The sequence below is a fragment of the Saccopteryx bilineata genome, chromosome 9 (assembly GCF_036850765.1).
Source record: "Saccopteryx bilineata isolate mSacBil1 chromosome 9, mSacBil1_pri_phased_curated, whole genome shotgun sequence".
NCBI lineage: Eukaryota > Metazoa > Chordata > Mammalia > Chiroptera > Emballonuridae > Saccopteryx > Saccopteryx bilineata.
The window spans coordinates 54,443,293-54,464,752 of NC_089498.1; the positions used below are offsets into that span (position 1 = coordinate 54,443,293).

General features: G+C 35.0%; 1 protein-coding gene across 1 annotated transcript in view; it reads right to left on the bottom strand.

Moving 5' to 3' along the window:
- Positions 1–21,460, bottom strand: part of PCDH15 (protocadherin related 15) — a 1,080,236-nt gene that overhangs the window by 201,227 nt on the left and 857,549 nt on the right. The window contains exon 21 of the mRNA XM_066242956.1: positions 14,089–14,205. Within this exon, the coding sequence (XP_066099053.1) occupies positions 14,089–14,205 (117 nt within the window). The remainder of the gene's footprint in view (positions 1–14,088; positions 14,206–21,460) is intronic.

Consider the following 21,460-nt stretch of genomic DNA (forward strand, 5'->3'; position numbering starts at 1 on the left):
TCTCTTCCCTACTTCTGAACTTCTGTGCTATATTCCCTGCTAGTTCCTATTATAAGTAATTAATATTTAGTTAATACATTCTGAAGTTAAACCATCCTTTAAAAGTATGACATAATCCTCTGGATTTTTCTTCTTTATTTAAGTGAGAGGAGAGGAGATAATGAGACAGACAACTGCATACTCCTCCCCACCGGGATCCACTTAGCAACCCGCCATCATCTGGGGCTGATGTTTGAATCACCAAACTATCTTCAGTGTCTGGGGCCCACACTCAAACCAATCAAGCCACTGGCTACAAGAGGGATAAAGGGAGAGAATGGAGAGAGTGAAGGAGGAAAGAAGCAGATGGTTACTTCTCCTGTGTTTCCTGACTGGGAATCAAGCCTGGCACGTCCATACGCCAGGCCAGTTCTCTATCACCTGAGCCAACAGGTCAGGGTCTGGATTTTTCTAATAAATGAATTCTCATATGATCTGTAGTAATATAATATAGATGATGTGTACTTTTATCAAGTACACTGCACGATGTATTAAATCTGAGTTATACAGTAGTGTAACATTGTTGAACAAGGCTGAGATTTTTGAATGATATTTTTGGTGATTGCAAAAATTATAGCTATATAGATAGTTTTCTATATGGTTTAGAAAGATCTTTAAAAAATTACTTAATGCAGAATGTGGTTAACTGTTTGAAACTTTTCAATTTAAAACCCATCAATACCTGGTCACAGATACTCTTCCGTAACTATTCATATTTATCTCTCAAGAGGATAAGCAGCAGTGAGAAGGACATGCTTCTGTACTTATGGGTCTCATATTTAGTCAGACAGGGAAGACACAAGGTACAAAGAAAACAATTACCAACATTTCTTTTTTTTTTTCTTTTTGTATTTTTCTGAAGCTGGAAACGGGGAGAGACAGCCAGACAGACTCCCGCATGCGCCCGACCGAGATCCACCCGGCACGCCCACCAGGGGCCACGCTCTGCCCATCAGGGGGCGATGCTCTGCCCCTCCCGGGCGTTGCTCTGCCGCGACCAGAGCCACTCTAGCGCCTGGGGCAGAGGCCAAGGAGCCATCCCCAGCGCCCGGGCCATCTTTGCTCCAATGGAGCCTTGGCTGCGGGAGGGGAAGAGAGAGACAGAGAGGAAGGAGGGGGGCAGGGTGGAGAAGCAAATGGGCGCCTCTCCTATGTGCCCTGGCCGGGAATTGAACCCAGGTCCCCCGCACACCAGGCCGACGCTCTACCGCTGAGCCAACCGGCCAGGGCCAGCATTTCTGATAAAGATATACAGGAGAAGCATGAGCATACTGAATAAAAATATTTAGATATATAATCAGGGGGAATTTATAGCTCTCAAGATCTTAAATGAAAGAAGAGAAATTACCACAGACATCATAGAGACACAAAGGATCGTACTAGAATACTAAGAAACATTATATGCCACCACATTTAACAATCTAAAAAAAATTAAAAACAGCTACGCTTAGAAATATACCTCTCTATGTAGACACTTACATAATAAAATATAATGTGCCTTAAAATATTTTGATTTGTAGGTATTGTAGTGACTGTGTTATATGTGGAATCTATGTGTTATTTTATTTGAGTACTGGAATGACAGATGAAAATTTAATTTATGTGTCAAGATTTTGAACATTTTGTCTTAAACTCAAGGGGACAAAAGTAGATACTGTACATATCATTATTAAGTGACATCAGTTGAAGATGTCTAAGCAAAATTTCCCATAAAATTTTTGTCAAGAACTTTATTAAAGCATATACATATAGGGATGGAAAAAAGTAGGTTTAAAGTTGTATGTGAAACATAGAGTTTATTCCTGTATTATTATTTATTATTATATTATTTTCCATAAGAATAACTGTAAACCTACTTTTGCTCACCCATGTTCTTATTTGGGTGGATTATAAAGACCCTATTAGCATGTGGTTTTATGAAAACTTTATTTTAAAATTTTACAATGTCATGATGACTTCATAATTCCAGGCATTGATATCTTAAAGTTTACAAATGCTGAGGGTACAAGCACTCTTCCAAACAAGACGCAAAGTTAGGCATGTTTGCCATCATCCTGAAAGTGAGAATGAGGACAATGAAGTATTAACTAAAATCTATGGGCTTGACATTCGCTAAGTGTTCTCATATTTTAATAAAGCAAGCACCAATCCAGTGAAATGGTCTTATTCTTATATGGAAATAAGGTTTAAAAAAGTCAAGTAACTGCTTTATGTAAGTTAAAGGATTAAGTGTACAATATCATTTTTCCTAGTTAAACACAAACACCAACACTAGTGACATTAGTATATAACTTAATGGGACTCTGAAGACGTTTGCCAAACCTAATAGCTCAGAGGAAAAACATGATTTATTACATCTATTAAATGAATTAATTTGTTTGTTCATGCATTAGGCTTTTTTTCCAAATATGATCAGGAATAGTATGTCACATATATAATATTGTGCTGTTTCCAAAATGTGAAAGGCATAATTTCAAGTATGTGATGTACTTTTCTCTACTTAATTACATATAATTCAATAAATATTAGTATGAGGCAATATTACAGGAATAATCATTTATTTAGTACATATATAGTAATATAATGATCTACAGATGCTCTGAACCTGGCTATTTTTCTAGATAATGGACTATGACAGACAAAAACAATATTTTAATGTGGTAAATGTAATTAACATAGCTGAATAATATAAATTTATAAAAAATATAGCCTTGAGATTTCCATTATTTTCTTTATTACTCAGAACATTTTTACTTTGATATTCATTCTTATAGTGAGTGTCAAACACAATATATTTTGACTTAATGATGGTCAGAATGTAATTAATTACTACAGGATGTAATTGCAGATCTGTATGAAAGATATTCTAAACTGGCAAACATAGGGAATTTCAATGAGAGTATAATGGACAAAAATAATAAATGTCTAATATCAGGAGATATCTTGATGTGGTCATTTTTCTTAAATACATAATTATCAATAAATTACTCTGACCCACATAATTTTCTTCATAATAAGGGCAATCACATTATGTCAGGAAATACTAAACCTATTATTATTACACACAAACATTAAGTAATTTGTTTTTAAGTACACAAAGATTTTTCTTCATGATAAGGTTTCTAAAATTATTTCTCCCAACGTCTTTGAAAGCAACTAATCTGACTTATTTTGTAACAGCATAATTCACAAAATCTCCCAAGTAAGAGTTTGCACCAGGGAGTACTGTAAAATAGTTTGATTTTTGTTGTTGCTGTTGTTGTTTTGAGTGAATTTAACTGGCTGCTAAGGTATTCTTAAAAAGAAACTAAGAAAAACTGCAGGTCCGGCTTGGCTGGTTGGCTCACTGGATAGAGCATCGGCCTGGCATATGCATGTTTGGGGTTTGATTCCCAGTCAGAGCACACAAAAGCAGCAACCATCTATTTCTCTTCCCTCCTTCTCTCCCTTTTCTTCTTTTTCCCCCTCCCATAGCCAGTGGCTTGATTAGTTTGGGCATCAGCCCCAGGTACTAAGGATAGTTCATTTGATCCAAGCATCAGCCTCAGGCACTAAGGATAGCTCAGTTGGTCTGAGCACCGGTCCCAGATGGGGGGAGAGGTTGCTATATAGGTCCCAATAGAGGTGTGTTTGGAAGTCTGTATCACTATTTCCTTTCCTCTCACTAAAAAAATAGCAAAACAAAAAACAAAACAAACAAATAAAAAAACCACCTTCAGGTCAAACTGTCTATGTAACCATTGAGAAGATCATGTGCTTTTTTTTTCTTCTCCCTCTCCTGCTTTTTAACACCTGAAGTGACTACTATGTTTTGACAACATAATGAATGAGTTAGTTGATATTCTTGTAGGTGAATTCCTTATGCCATATATTACTGACTTAATATAATGTCTATGTACATTTCAGTTTCTACTAGTAGTATTAACATAGCTACTTAAGATCTTAAAAAATATTTCCCTCAGGATTACACAATATTAACTCCTTTAGATAGTAGTTTGATCAAACAGAAACTTGAGAACAGAACCTTTAGCTCTGGTACCTTAATTCAAACATATCTTGAGAAGAGATCAGTAAGAACAAAATTGTCACAGTGATGATTCAGAGGCCCAGTTCCTTCTTCACTGCCCCTTGTCTTAGAAATCCCCACTACAACACAGGGGTGGGCAGAAAAGGTTTACAGTTGTGAGTACACAAAACAATTTATAAAACTATTGTGATAATCATAACCCATATGTCTTTTTCCATACAAACAACAGTAAACCTACTTTAGCCCATCTCTGCACATGCTTAATTTACTAGACTTCTTACTTTTATACATTTCTGCAGAATGCAGGAGAAAAAGATGAAGAGAAGGTAATAAAATATAAACAGATACAGAAGGCAAACATCAGAGACTCAAAGAATAAAAAAGAATATGGAAACATAAAAACAATATAACCATTTTTTTGAGTTTTTACTATATGGCAGGCACCAACAAATAAATGATAACAGTAATTCTCACACAAACTCTACAGAGTAAGTACTATACTGCTCACAAATATTAGGGAATACTTTATAGCTTCATATTCATTTTGAAATATCCCCTCATTTTTGTGAGCAGTATTTTTTTCTATTGTGGTAAGAACACATAACCTGATATCTCTTCTCTAAATATATTTTTAAGTAAATGATATATTATTAACTCTAGGCTTAATGTTAAAGAAAAAACTCTCTAAAATAATAACTAAAAATAATCTAATAAAAAAGGACAAAAAACTTCAACAGAAATTTATTAAAGAAGTCCTACAAGTAGCCAAAAGTATAGGAAAAGATGCTTGACATATGTAATTATCAGAAGACTGAAAATTAATGAACACAATGAGACATCATTTCACACCAGTTAAGACAGCTATTCTTAAAAAAAAAAAAAAGATATATGGTAGTGTAGATGTGGGAAAATTAATACTCTTGTACATTGTGGTTGGTAAGAATGTAAAATGATAGTTACTATGGAAAACAGTATGACAGTTCCTCAAAAAATTAAAAATTGAACTGCCATATAATCCAGAAATTCCACTTTAGGAATATATACAAAATAATTGAAATCAGGGTCCCAAAGAAATATTTGTACTGCTATGTTCATTGAAGCATTATTCATGGTAAAAAGGAGGAAATAATCTAAATATCTGTAAGTGGAGGAACAAATACAAAAATGTGGTATAAACACAAAATACGATATTACCTAGCTTTAAAAAAAGAATAAAATCCTGATATTTACAATGACATGAATCATGAAGATATTTTGCTAAGTGAAATAAATCAGTCAAAAAAGGACAGGTACTGTGTGATTTTACTTGCATAAAATATTGAAAACAGTCAAATTCATAGAAACAAAGAATAGAATTGTGATTGTTGGGAAAAGAGAAAATATATAGTTGCTGTTCAAGGTGTATAGTTACACTTACCTTATTTTTTATCTCACATTGGAACTGAGAGACAGAGTAACTGAGTTACCTAAGGTTATAAAGCTAGTCAGTAGGGGCTTTAGTAATTGAAACAAGCCAATCTTGCTTACAAGTCCTTAATATTGAATTCACTTAAAACTTTCTCAGCTGAGGAACTCCATAGGGTTGCAGACTGAAAGTGGCCATCATGTATCAGAAAAAATTAGTACTTAGAAGAGAATATCAAAATATACACTAGTGAAAACATTTATTAAGAATGGATAATCTTGGCCTGACCTGTGGTGGCGCAGTGGATAAAGCGTCGACCTGGAAATTCTGAGGTTGCCGGTTCAAAACCCTGGAATTGCCTGGTTAAGGCACATATGGGAGTTGATGCTTCCAGCTCCTCCCCCTTCTTTCTCTCTGTCTCTCTCTCCCTCTCTCTCTCTGTCTTTCTCTCTCCTCTCTAAAAATGAATAAATAAAAAATAAAAAAAATAAAAATAAAAATTAAAAAATTAAAAAAAGAAAGTGAGCTAACGTTAAAAAAAGAATGGATAATCTTACAAAAAATACTTAAAAATTAACTAAAAAAATTATTTTTCTTAAGTGATAAGCAGGGAGGCAGAGAGACACACTTTGCATGTGCACTGATTGTATCCACCCTGCAAGCCCCATATAGGAGGATGTTATGCCCATCTGGGGCCTTTGCTCAGTTGACAGGCAACCAAGTTATTTTAGTGCCTGAGGTGAGGCCATGAAGCCATCCTTAGCCTGGAACCATGGCTGTGTGAAGGGAAAAGAGAGAGAGAGAGAGAGAGAGAGAGAGAGAGAGAGAAGGGAGTGGGGGAGGGGTAGAGAAGCATATGGTTGCGTCTTCTGTGTGCCCTGACCACAATTGAACCTGGGACATCCACAGGTCGGGGCTGACATTCTATCACTGTGCCAACTGGCTAGGGTCTTAAAAACTAAATTAGTAAGAAAATAATTAAGCTTCATAATCCTACAATGTTAAACGCCAAAAGAAATAGTGGAAAATCATATGTATAGTTTTAATGGGATAAGCTTTGAACTGAAGACTGTGATACTATTTTAAGCTTTAAGTTATATGTATAAGCAAAAGAAATTTTCATATGAATTCCTATAAAAACTCACAAAGTATATCAAAAAACTAAGACATATTTTTTTTTTAACACCCATTTTATTTTATTTATTTATTTATTTTTTATTTATTTTATTTTTTTTTTCATCTTTCTGAAGCTGGAAACAGGGAGAGACAGTCAGACAGACTCCCGCATGCGCCCGACCGGGATCCACCCGGCACGCCCACCAGGGGCACGCTCTGCCCACCAGGGGGCGATGCTCTGCCCCTCCGGGGCGTCGCCATGTCGCGACCAGAGCCACTCTAGCGCCTGAGGAAGAGGCCACAGAGCCATCCCCAGCGCCCGGGCCATCTTTGCTCCAATGGAGCCTTGGCTGCGGGAGGGGACGAGAGAGACAGAGAGGAAAGCGCGGCGGAGGGGTGGAGAAGCAAATGGGCGCTTCTCCTGTGTGCCCGGGCCGGGAATCGAACCCGGGTCCTCCACACGCTAGGTCGACGCTCTACCGCTGAGCCAACCGGCCAGGGCCAACTAAGACATATTTGAGTAAACCAAGAGATGCAACAAAACAAAGAACTTAAGCATGTATGGGTCAGAATATAAAAGTAATGAAATAAATGATGAAAGGATTAAATGCAGAAATAAGTATAAAGTTATTGTAAAAATGTCCAGAAAATAAAGTTAAAATGTTATAATATTTTATAAATAATGCCTAAATGTCATTTTTCAGATAAAGTATAATAAGAATTAACTGATAGGGTCAAAATAATAATAAAAAAAGGAACCTATGTATAGAAGTCATTTCCAAATTAACTCAAGAGACATGAAAAATAACAAGGTAAGCAAATTCTAAGAGAGCCGAGGACACCATTTAATTTTCTTCTCTTACTTTTTTTCATTTGAACCATATCATTAGCAGATTTATCTTCTATCTTGTCTATCTTTCTTTGGATCTTTCTGTTCTCCAGGTCCTGGCTCATTCTCAAAGGGCATGACCTAAGGATTTATTTCCAAATTTCTCATTTATTTGATATCTTTTATCCCTTGAAAAATAACTATTTTTTATTTTATTTATTGATTTTTAGAGAGAGAGGAGAGAGAGAGAGAGAGAGAGAGAGAGAGAGAGAAGGGGGAGGAGAAGGAAGCATCAACTCTCATATGTGCCTTGACCAGGCAAGCCCAAGCTTTCGAACCGGTGACCTCAGTGTTCCAGGTTGACACTTTATCCCTCTGCGCCACCACAGGTCAGGCCGAAAAATAACTATTAGTGTTATAACTTCACCTGCTTCTGTTCCCCATTTTTTCCCTATGCTCTTACTCCAGTATTTTCTGCCTAATCCATCTCTGGGCCTATCAATGTAGCCAGATCATTCTGGCCTCAGTCAAGCAGCTGTTGGCTGCCTTGGGTCCTTCTCATGGTGTTGTAATCAAAGGGATCTTGGCCCTAACCGACTATTTGCCTCCAGCCTCATTAAATGTTACATACTCCTTAGTTTGATAAATCTATAAATTTGGACAAGATATAAGCTTCCTGCTAATCTTGGCACTACGGTTTCTAAGTAGATCTGGTGAGTATTACCCTTTCATTAGCTTTTCTGACTTAGTTTTCTCTCAGCCTCCATGCTTGGGAGAAGGAATTAGACAACTTCTGTCATTCTGTTGATGGTTGCATTTTAATGTTTTGAAATTATTTTTATTTTAATTTGTTCTCATTTGATATCATTATTTTCTCCTTAAAATAGCTTTCTTAAAAACTCTACCTTATTTCCACCAACAAATATCACTAATATTTATTCATTCCAGCTAAAAATGCGATTCACTTCTGATTGTGCTTTTATTATGTCTTGTGATCTTCAACCTCCAGCTCAATCACTATTAATTCTTTCATTTCAATGATTTTTAGGTATTAATATTTTCCCCATTTCCATATTTATCTTGTCTATTTCATATTTAAATGATAGGAATAGTTGCTAACTCATCTCCTGGTTGCATTTATCTAATCCAGTGATAACTGCATGTCATAGAAAATTAATTGTTCTAACATATAGTTTTAATTTTGCCACTGCCCTGTTTGCAAGTCATTAGTAAGCTTCTATTTTCTATAGAATAAAATGTGTCTTTAAAAAAAAAATCTGTCATATTTCCTATCCCCAAATGAATGGCTAAAGCAGCCTTAATATAGTATTTTAATTAGATAACATTTATTATATAAGACATAGTTCAAATCTTGTTATACAAATTCATGAACATATCATGAGTGACTTGACTGTGCAATATTTGGATATGTTTCATATGTCAGTTTCTTCTACTCTCACTTAAATAGTCACCTATATTTTTAAAAGTTAACTTCTGGTCCAGAGCAGGCTCAGACCACACCAAGGCACATTTATATCTTGGCACTTTTCATACACACTATTGTGGCTATATCTTTGTTCCTGTCTCATTGTATTCTTATTTGTGAAGCCCACAATAAACACTTTCTGATTCATTTATTTATTCAGTAAGTATTATGAAGTGTCTATATTGTGCCAGGAACATTTTTGGTCGTAGCCTACCAGCTAAGTATAGCTATTATTTAAGGAAATGCAATAGTAATAAAACGGATAACAATACCAGAAGTTAGCATGGCCTTGCATGGTGTTTAGGCCAAGAATCCCACTCATGAGAAGCCAAACTACTCTTTTAAAGGCTTGGCTCCCATTTTCTCTGGCAAGAAATTGAAAATAAAGGACATTATTTAAGCTATAAACCATCATTTTAGCCCTGGTAAACATGGTGTTTTCTTAATTACAAGAGCTACATTTACATCAGCAACAGTTAAATCTAATATTGATTTCAAGTAGTGTTAACAATATAATTGTTATTGAAAGAAATCTATAAGCTACAAAAAGGATAGACAATAACACCGATTCTTAAAAGCCTTATAAAAGCCTTTTTTTGACATTAATCATTTATAAACATTCCCATAAAACCTTCCCTTTTGTACTCATTTACACTTTCAAATCTAATTATAACCCATTGTTATTTTAAAGATCAAGTCCCAACTGTTTCATGGAGTGCTTTCAAATTAAGTATTCGAGACCAAAGGGACTGAGGCTTGGGTTATAGCTTCTCAATTTTCGCAAGCTGACAGGCATAGTGAAAATAGTTGATTATTTCCTTAACAGCTTAAATGTGAGGGAAAAACGACAACACTGAACTGCGTACATTTCCCCCATGTGCTCCTGCGTGGGCCAATATGTTTTGTAAGCATTGATCTTTAAAACCAGAGTTTTTGCGACATTGTTAGCAGTAACCCAAATCAATCTAGCATTAACATCAAAGTCAGTATGTGGTGAGTGATGAAAAATAGAACTGTGAAGATATCATTCAAAAATGATAAAGGACAGCTTATCGTAGCTGGAGATAAAAATACAATTTTATAACACTCCTGGATCTGTATAGTTTTAACAGTTGCACACAAGGCAAGCAGTAAAATCATGGATAAAAACAATTCATGGTTGCTTTCATTCTAGTGTTATGCCCTCTGCTAATAGATTACAACAGAATAACTATCTGAAAGGTTAAGTATTTTAAGATCACCACAATTATCTGACATTATTAAGTAATGACATGACATTTTAATGAAACATAAGGTATGTATCATAAGAAAAAAACTGACCACCATTTCTGCTCTCTAGAGATCAACAAAAGTGCCCTTGAATGATTGACAAGGGTGTAAAGGCCACCTGTGAAAACGCTTTAAAAAATATTCCCTCAGGAAGCTTGTCTGAATTCTGAAGGACTAGTATAACTCTCATTTCTATGGAGCGGAAAAAATACCTCCCACTTGTAGTTATTGTCCCCTTACAGAAATATTCTGAAAAAAAGTATAGTGAGAATATTTACTGATTTTTAAGTCAATTACTATTGAGAACTTCCAAGATCTTTTTATGGAACATATTTATTTCATAAATCAATATCAAAATCTGAAAAAAGTTTCAATGTCTAAATAATTCTTATACCAATATATGCAAATAAGAAAGTTTGTCTAGCCTGACCAGACAGTGGCTCAGTGGATAAAGCGTCGGACTTGGATGCGGATGACCCTGGTTCGAGATCCCGAGGTCGCCAGCTTGACCGCGGGCTCATCTGGTTTGAGCAAAGCTCACCAGCATGGATGCAAGGTTGCTGGCTCGGGCAAGGGGTCACTCGGTCTGCTGAAGTCTCGTGGTCAAGGCATATATGAGAAAGCAATCAATGAACAACTAAGGGGTCGCAATGAAAAACTGATGATTAATGCTTCTCATCTCTCTCCATTCCTGTCTGTCTGTCCCTATCTATCCTTCTCTCTGACTCTCTCTCTGTCTCTTTAAAAAAAAAAAAGTTTGTCTAAATTGCTAATATTAAATATGGTCTAATTACTGCTTTATTTTAGACAAGAATCTTATGTAGTCCTAATATGCATGAAATGAAAAGAATGATGAACAACTAATCCTTTGTGAGTCCCTTAGACTTTCTTGGAAATGAGCAAAATGTAAAATATCATTTATTTATTTCAATTTTTCCATGCCCTCATGTTTACAAATGACACTATTTTATCAGGCATTCACCCAGCCCACAAAGAGTACTTCTGTATCATGAGGTTTGACCTGTAGTTTCAGAAGAATAAATATATGCAAATGCAAATTACTCTTGTAGTTTTGTGTTTTGTGAAAGTTTAGAGTGAGATGTCTCTGGTGAGCAGAAGGAGAAAGTTGGCAATTTTTAATATCCAAAATAATTAGTCATTCACTATTCACATCTCTAGTGAATTACACAATATCAATGCTGTCACAAAAGCAAGGCGGGAAATAAAGTCCTAACATCTTTAATTCAGCGAGAAGAAAAATATATATCCTTTGAAGATTGTTAGCATTTTAGTTTTGAACAACATGCATTTTATAATTCTTAATTTATATCCAGCAACAATGCTGTCTCTGGCTTAAAGACCCTACTCAGTTTCTCTGATACTTCAAAACATTTTGTTGCTATTTTCCACTTTAAAATGGATGGTTCTCTCTTCATTCAAAAGAAACAAGATGCCTTGAAAAAGGCATGAAATTAGAATTGCTGAATTGTACCAATACTTACTATTGAAGGGTTCAGAAATTGTGCAAGGTATTTTACATGCATCATCCATTTAATTTTCATAGCCCTCAAATGGCCAAACTGAGGCTTACTGACTAACTCATTTAAACAGGGTCACAAATAAATTTCTGAAGAACTGGTAATTTGTCAGTTCTGAAGATCATAGAAATAATTGTTAATTTATTGTATCCTTCCCTCAAAGACATTACTTTCTAGTTGAAAAAGAGAACATTAAGTAAACATAGTGTTACCTTAGATACTTATTCCCAAGTAGTGGAACTGACATAGGAACCCTAAAAATATGAAATTGAAATGATCGGAAACTATCTTCCTATAATTAATGAATGTTTATAATAGGAAGAGTAGAAAACAACTGACAAGCTCTTCCAACAAATAACTTAGTTTGTATTTTTGGTACCAAACATAAAATAATAAAAGTGAAAATCAAGCATAATATTTTTGAAAGTTGTGTAATGTAATATTTGTTTTCTGAAATTTTTCATGATATTAAACTTTTATTTCAAATTGCTGTAGGTGCAGCCAAATTGAAACAGTGTTATTTAACGCATCTGGATTGCAGCAATAATTGGAGAACTCAATGCTTAATGTTACTTATACCAAAAGATTGCTAGTGTTTCGTAGATTAAAACTGAGTTTGCTATCATATTAACTATCTGAAACAAGGCTGAATGACTGACATTCACCTTTCATCTATTGAAAAGCCAGCTTTAGATATTAAATGCTAAAAACTATTGAGAATGCAAATGTAAAAACTTCTTTCAAAGATAATATGGGATTTGAGCCTCATTAATTTCCATAAAAGAGATTAAGTGTGTAAAACGGGGTCTTCTTTCTAAATAAGTAATATAGGTTTCTAGAACAGACAACAAACTAAGACAATTTTTCTCAGATCTGAGTGTCAAAGCAGATAGCAGAGTCACAGTCGTCAAAGGTGAAATGAAGATTTTGCTGTCTAAACCAAGACTTGGAAGTCTGTCCTACATAAGTGACCAGCAGGCTTACTTTTAGTCGTTCCTTATTTATCTGCACTAATGAACATTTCTCTGCAATCTGAATATACTAAGATGCTGTTTGCTTACACTCATTTATTACAGCGTGTTATAGTTTCTATAAGCAGTTCTTTTTTTCCTCTACATTTGGAATCAGTTTCTGGAGAGCAAAAATTGTGTTGTACAAGGATCATTAAAGAATTAGTATTCAAAGCATGTCTTGAGTAGAATTGAATGTATATTCCTAAGTTCAAAGTATTTTGATTCTCTGACAGTTTATTTAAAAAGGCAGAAAAACCAACCATTTTATATTCACCAGCTCTACTGCTATGTCCAACACAATGAAATTTTGCATATCATATTACCCAAGATACCATAAATGTTTCAAAGATATTTTAACACAAAGAAAGGAGCTTCTGAGTAAAAATTTTCAGGTTAATATTATTATTTTCAAGACCTTTAGTCACAGAAGACTTTATATGACTTGTCACAAGTGATGTTGAGAACTGTCATGGTTGTCTTTCACCTTTTTTAAAAATAAATTGCATTACATATAAAATTCAGGACTTTTTCTATTTTTTCACTTTTTGGAAATAGTTTTCCCTTTTATAGTTTTTATAATATATCAGCCACTGAATTACAATGTGAGTTCACTCTATGTAACAAACAAAAATATCATTTGACTATTATGAGAATAAATTATATAAAGCACTGGAGTTATTTATAGAAAACATTGTTTATAGAAATCAGTACTTTTTTGTGCTATTTTTAATACATTAAGGTAGTAATATTAGACAAATTTGCCTCATTTTTGCTATAATAATGTTTTAATTAAACAACTCCAATCTTGAAAGGCAATTTGGGATATCTCAAAGAGGCAAAATCCTGGATAAGAAAATAATTTATTAAATATGTTTTAAAAGCAATATTGAGATTTTTGTTTACTATAATTAACACATTTAAGATTAGTATTATGTCCTATGTTGATTTAGTTTGATAACAAAGTCGCCATGTATGAATAAAATGAAAAATATATTAAGATAAAACTTTTCTGGCTTAACTAAGCTTATACTATCTAAATAAAGAATCCAAATAATACTGGTTTCAAATGTAGATAATTCTGTCTTTATATATTTTATTATCAGTACTAGATAAATTGGTAAATAATAAATTTTGAATTCTAGTGAAGCAAAAAGCATATCCCTAATTGTCTAAGTTCAACAATAAGCTTTTAATATATTGTCTGAACCAGTGGATGCAATAGGCAAGAGTATATCCAATGTATGAGTGAACAGAGTAAAACACACAAACCACATGTGCTGACTTGTAAAATGGGTCATTCATCTGTGAATGTTAAAGGTTCTCACCCCACTACAGTTCAGAATATTAGCCAATGACTTCTACTTACAGGAGGGTCTGCATCTTCAGCATAAACGTATGTGATCGGTGTACCCTTGACAGCATCTGGAGCCACTATTCCTTTGTACATGCGTTTACTAAATACTGGAGGATAGTCATTCATATCCTGTAAAACACAATTGAGAGCTTAGTGCTTGAGCTGAAACTGAGTTAGGTACTAAGTTACTTGACTGGCTTCATCTCTTCATATCACACAATCCACTTGGCATTGTCAGCCTTCTATCCTCTTAATTTCATTACTCTCACTTCAGAAAGGCACTCCAAAATAAAGTGCCAAGTTCCTATACATTATTAACATGTATAATATTAATTGAAGACCATTCCAGTGCAGTAAACATTCCATCACAGACACACACACACACACACACACAAATACCACCACCACCAACAACAAATACACCTTTTAAAGACTGAAGTGATGCTTGGGATTTTCTCTAATGACCTTTCTGTTAGAATGATGTATTATTGAACTTTGGAAACCAGTAGAAACAAATTTTATGAAAAGTGCCATTCAAAGAGACAAGTGTAAAGATGGTGTTTTTTCTGTTTGTTTTATTGTTGTTACTCTTCAAAAGCTCCTTAATGTTTCTGTTTCAACTTCAAATTCTTTATGTACTTAGCATAAGGATATGATTAGAACATTTCAGCTATAAAACGTGAAATATCCTTTGATGCCATTTTGCATTTTTACAACTGTAAAGTGATTAAAGAATGTTTTTCTTCTAGCCCACTGTGATAATGACAGATAGGAATAGATGTTCTTATAAACAGAAAACACTGATTATTTACTTAAGTATTTTTTCAAAGTAATTTATAGGCATCTCTTTTACTTTCACAATTCAGCATATAAGTGCCTTTTTATTTATGTAGTATCACTCATTAAACAAATATTTACCAAGTACCTCCCATTTTTATGACACAGTGTTAGGTGCTAGAAATACTGTGGTGACTAAAGAGGACACGTTCCTGTCCTTATGTCACTTTAGTGCTATTTGACAGGTGAAGATACTGATTCTACAGATAACTTAGTGATATTGCCTAAATTAAACTACTTATTTGGCAAAGCTAACTGATAAATCTGGTCTCCTGAGAGGAAAACCATTTTTTTCCAAGCATTTTATCTTTTATGGAGAATAGCATATCATTATTTTCTCAAAAACAATATATTAACTTGTTTTTTTATATTACTTAAAGTTATTTACTTTAAAATAATCATTGTTCTTTGCATTGTCTTGGGTAATTTGGGGCAAACATTGGCACCCAAAGTTACATTTGTTAATAATCTTACTTTCCAGGTCATCATTTTCTCTCGTTATTAAAAACAAAAAGAAGAAAATTATTCTACACAGTCTTTGATATTTGTTGTGAATTAACAATTTTCCTGTACAATATAAATTAGAAACACACTAATGAATTGATTAGAAACACCTCTTTGCAAAGAGGTCTGTATAATTATCTGCTATAATTAAATAGTGCCTGTTTTATGTTCACCGTGGAGTTGACTTCTGAGTTGTGAATATGAAGAAACATACAGACTTTTTTAAAAAAAAGAGGCCTTGAACAAACTGAAAATTTTTAAAAAATATCATTTTTTTCTGTTTTGACATATAGTTTCATGCCTTCTTCCATAAAAACGTTCTTTGTTTATTTTCAATGATTTATTATGAGCATTAGAATCTGAACAACAAAATAAATCCAGGAAGCACTGGTTCCTTGTAATGAATGCAGTGGAAGGTGTTGACGTGGAGGTTTCAGGGTAGGTAGTAAATATGTAAAACATTTGCATGGACACTATCTCCTGATTTTTTCAAGAGTAACAAATACTTTGTTGAGTGAATTCTATAATTAAAAGGGTAGAGATCTTTCTGTACCTCTCAATTGTAACTTCTAGAGGTTAGAAAAGAAGCCCAACATTGTAAATTTTCTATACATGAAACCTAAAGTCATATAAACTCAGTATGTTCTTATACATTTTCTTCTCAGTCCCCTTCTGGGCACAGATGAAACCTTAATGTTCCAGGTGCTTCTGGGATAATTTGATTCTTCAGGAAAAAAAAAAAAAAGATATGTAATTTTTCAATTATGTCAATACAGGGCTAACAGTGCTGAATGTAGTGGCTTGCTTCTGCCAAGAAAGTATTTACTAGATTTGCCTTCTAACTGAATGCACATTGGTCATTTTATATTCTGGCCATGCAAACTGATTAGATGCAAATCTAAGGCTGTAAATAACTGAAGTAAACTAAAAGATTAGACTCCTTAAATTTAGTTTGCTTGCCATTGACAGGATAAAGAAAAAGCAAATTATGGGAGCAGTGCTTCTTATGGGACATTGTACATATTTTGGGGTTAAAATCTTTGATTGTGTCTATGTTAGTCAGTTGCACATAGTTCTTGCATACTGCATTATAGCAAATAAAATCTATTGAAATGTAATGCCAATAAACATAAAATCACTAGTTGGGTATATTTATACTCCAGGAATATCTAAGAAAAATGTACACATTATCTGCTTCTATACAATTGTTCTATTATGCATAAAATTAAGGATAAACTCCACTCACCAAATAGCAAGTCCCTTTCTGATGCCCATTACTCCACTAGAGGGTAGTATTGCCAAAAAGAATAATTTTCTTTTCTGTCCTTGTTAACAGTTTTATCACTATGACCCTTAATAGTTTGCTTTCTGTGGTTATGGTTTTGTGAATCCAAACAATAACTAGTGTTCATGTTTGAAATCCTAATCTGAACATTACCTTAGCTCTCAAATAGAACACCGTCATGCTCTTCTTAAAAGGGAAAAAAAAGAAAAGAGCAAGCAAGAAAGAAAATATAGTAGTTAACTTACAATTTGGTCCTATGTATCAGGCACATAAAACCACACCTGAAGTTATAGTTAGCTAAGAGGAAAAAAATAAATTTCACTTATCTATTTTCTAAATTAGAGTTTAAAATAATCACAGAAACAGATACTATGTTGGCAAATCAGAAAGTAGATTTAAGGATCCACCCAGCAACTCCACCTGGGGATGATGCTTGAGTATGGAGCTATTTTTAGCACCTGAGGCTGATGCACTCCAATGGAGCAGTCCTCTGCTTCCATAGCCAGCTTGAACCAATTGAAGCACTGGCTGTGGGAGGGGAAGAGGAAGAGAAAAGAGAGTGGGAGGGGAAGAGAAACAGAAATAGATGGTCGCTTCTCTTGTGTGCCCTGACTGGCTATTGAACCAGGGATGTCCATAGCCAGGCCAATGCTCTGTCCACTGAGCCATCTGGCCTGGGCTGCAATTTTTTTCTTGAATTATAAATAAAAACTGTTCCGTATAAAAGACTTTTTCCTGCTGGAAAAGAAACAATTGGTTATAATCTGATTGTCTTTTAAAAAATGATAAAGGCCCTGGCCGGTTGGCTCAGTGGTAGAGCGTCGGCCTGGCATGCAGAAGTCCCAGGTTCGATTCCCGGCCAGGGCACACAGGAGAAGCGCCCATCTGCTTCTCTACCCCTCCCCCTCTCCTTCCTCTCTGTCTCTCTCTTACTCTCCCGCAGCCGAGGCTCCACTGGAGCAAAGATGGCCCAGGCGCTGGGGATGGCTCCTAGACCTCTGCCCCAGGCGCTAGAGTGGCTCTGGTCGCAACAGAGCGACGCCCCGGAGGGGCAGAGCATCACCCCCTGGTGGGCAGAGCTTCGCCCCCTGGTGGGCGTGCCGGGTGAATCCCGGTCAGCGCATGCGGGAGTCTGTCTGACTGTCTCTCCCCGTTTCCGGCTTCAGAAAAATACAGAATAAATAAATAAATAAATAAATAAAAAATGATAAAAATGCAGAGAATGCGAGCCCTAACCTTAAACCTTCCTGAGTGTTCTATGAGGAGACACAGATGCTGTGTGTCCATATGTGAAATGATTTCTATTACTACAGTAATATTGGCTAGTGTTAACACTACCTTCATAGAACTATTTGGCTGCCCTCTCCTCCAAATTCCCTTGAGGTTTGTGTAACTGATGCCTATTCTTCTTTGGCAGACTACACAGTTGACTTCTCCTTTGCCTGTTATCACTTCTATTTCCCACTATCAGACACCCTCTATCTGTGGTCTTAATTTCTGTGTTTCTTAGATAGATAGATAGATAGATAGATAGATAGATAGATAGATAGATAGATAGATAGATAGATGATAGATAGATATAGATATGATATATAGATATATCTATATGTATATCCAGATAAATGATAGATAGATAGATAGATAGATAGATGATAGATAGATAGATAGATAGATAGATGATAGATAGATAGATAGATAGATACTAGATAGGCAGATAGATAGAGATCTGCCTTCTGCTGTTTGTTTATTCTTGGTTTCTTTACTTTTATTTTTGTCTTTTCTGACTTTCTTTTTCTTCTCTTGTGGTTCTGAACATTCCAGACAAACATTCCTTTATCTGTTTTGCCTGGATCTCTCTTATACACAAGTCATCAACTTATATCAACATTCTTTTTCAAAAAAATCATAACTGTTTCTTTTTAGTTTTCTACATTAGTTTTGTTTTGTTTTGCTTCTGATTTCAGAGCTATTCTGAATTGTTGGGGGTAGTGTATCTCAATGTAGAAGTAATCAAAGTTATGCTTTTCCACAAGTAGCAAAATGTACAGTATGTCTCTTAGTATCACAAACAGTGATGGAGCTTCTACTGGGCATTAGGTGGTGTTTTGGGTGTTGGGGATGTTGTTACCACCAATAAAAGCATAGTACCTCATGGGACAGAGATTACACTTTAGTGCGGTAAGCAAAATTTAAATAAATAATGTCAAGTGTGATGCATGTTATATCAAAAGACGTAGGAGGATACGATGAGGTTGTATAGCAAGAGGTATAATTATCTAAATTTAACATGGGATGTGTTTCTGGTATCTGAACAACTTTCCCATCATTCATGCATTCTGGCAGATAAAATAGTCTTTCCAAATTGATAGTTAAATCAGAAGAGGATGATGTGCAATGTTAATAAATCCAGTGATTTAATACGTAATTCCATTTCCTTCTAGTTTCCCTGTGTTGCAATGGTAATGTGGTGGAGAAAAATTTGATACATTTTTGGAATTTTTCTAAGCCATGACATTATGGTCAATTTGGCCAATAAGTACATATTCTGAGGTTAAATTTCTGAGCAGATTCTAACAATATCATTCTTAGATTTTTTTCAAAAGAGCATAATGGTTGTGTGTTTGTGTGTGTATGTGGTTTATTTTTACTGTCTATCATGCAAGTGCTAGGTGTGTTAAATTTATCATCTCAAATAATTTGCCTAAAATATGTTAGCTATTATTAATACTATCATTTTTATTTTACATATAAGAAAACTAAAGCTTAGAGAGATTAATTTTCTCATGGCTATCCAGCAATAAAGGATAGCGCTAAGATTTAATTCTAGATCCTAAAAGCTTCATTCTGCTATGTGGAGACAAGGAGAAAAAACTGGCAAAGTCATCAGAAAGTTATATGTAAGATGACATGAGTGAGATTTTCATTTACTTTTATTTTTTTTGTGGCAGAGACAGAGAGAGTCAGAGAGAGGGACAGATAGAGACAGAAAGATAGGAAGGGAGAGAGACGAGAAGCATCAATTCTGCGTTGTGGATCCTTAGTTGTTCATTGATTTCTCATATGTGCCTTGACCAGGGGGTGCCAGCAGACCGAGTGACCCCTTGCTCGAGCCAGCAACCTTGGGCTCAAGCTGGTGAGCCTTGCTCAAACCAGAGGAGCCTGCACTCAAGCTGGCGACCTCGGGTCTCGAACTGGGGTCCTCTGCGTCCCAGTCTGATGCTCTATTCACTGCTCCACCATCTGGTCAGGCAAGATTTTCATTTTTAAAAAAGCCACATATAACTTTAAAATATCTCTTTCCACTCTGTTCAAATAGCTTGGTTGGCTAGAGCATCATGCAGATGTGCGGAGATTGCTTCTTCAATCTCCCACCAGGGCACACACAGAAACAGATTTATTTCTGTCTCGTTCTTTCTTCTTCACTCTCTAAAATCAATAAAGTTTAAAAAATAAAATATCTTTTTAACATTTTACATTAAAATGCTTTTAATTAGTTACTATATTTTTATCTTGGCAATCTGGTGAGCTTCTAAACATTGTATAATTCTAATCTATTTCCCTGAAATAACATTTACAATTATTCATAAAGCTTTTGTGGTAAAAACAAAACAAACAGACAAAAAAACCATGGAGTTGCTGCACTTGTATTTGTATCTTAAACAGTTTATTCAATATCTAACCCTATACATAGTTATTTTTCCTAAAACTTAATTTTTTTAGATAGTTTTCTTTGAAAAATAATTCCTATCAGAAGCTTTAAAAACAAAAAGAATTCCATGATCAGTTGTGGGAAATGTGGAAAATCAAACTTCATATTCACAACATTCACAATGTACATTAGTAAAGGCCCCTAAATGAAGGTCTATGATGCATTTACATTTGTATAGCCTAGTATTTTCCAAATCTGTTTGTCTATGAAATTCTTTGTATCTGAAACACCCAATACTATCTTGAGGAGCAGGTCCTCTATAAAGTATATCCTCAGAGACCCTAAAGATATTGAGATATTAAAGGCACAAATTAATGCTACCTGGAATATTTATGACTTTGGTGAATTAAAGTTCTCAGAGAATATTCTTTTTTTTAATTTAATTTTATTTATTCATTTTAGAGAGGAGAGAGAGCAGAGAGAGAGACGGGGGGGGGGAGGAGCTGGAAGCATCAACTTCCATATGTGCCTTGACCAGGCAAGCCCAGGGTTTCGAACCGGTGACCTCAGCATTTCCAGGTCGACGCTTTATCCACTGCGCCACCACAGTTCAGGCCAAGTTCTCAGAGAATATTTTGAAGATTCCAATACATCAAGCATGCTTCCTAATGTGGCAGCCAATTCATCAGGGTGAAGACAGCAGCTACAGCAATGATGGTAATCGCAGTGCTTAGTGAAATAATCACAGTGCTTAGTGGTAACTAGTATCAATAAGGCTTATCAGTATCTATTATCTCCATTAGGAGGCAGTTTAATTTTGGAGACTTGTCGTAGTAGCAAGCCTGGCTTCATTTGCCTTGGCAAGCAGGGGCAAGTCAGATATCTCTGAACGGTAAAAAGGTGAGATCTCTGGGCATACAAATTTGTATTTGTTTCCTCTGGTTTGTTTCTTTAGTGGTAATAGTTCACCTCTTAGTTGTAAAACCAGAAAAACAAAGTATACAGATATTTTAAGAAACTATCTGACTCAGCCCATGACATGCCCTCCTTGATGTATTCACATTCTTTAATTTTTTTAAAAATTTTTTTTAAATTTATTCATTTTAGAG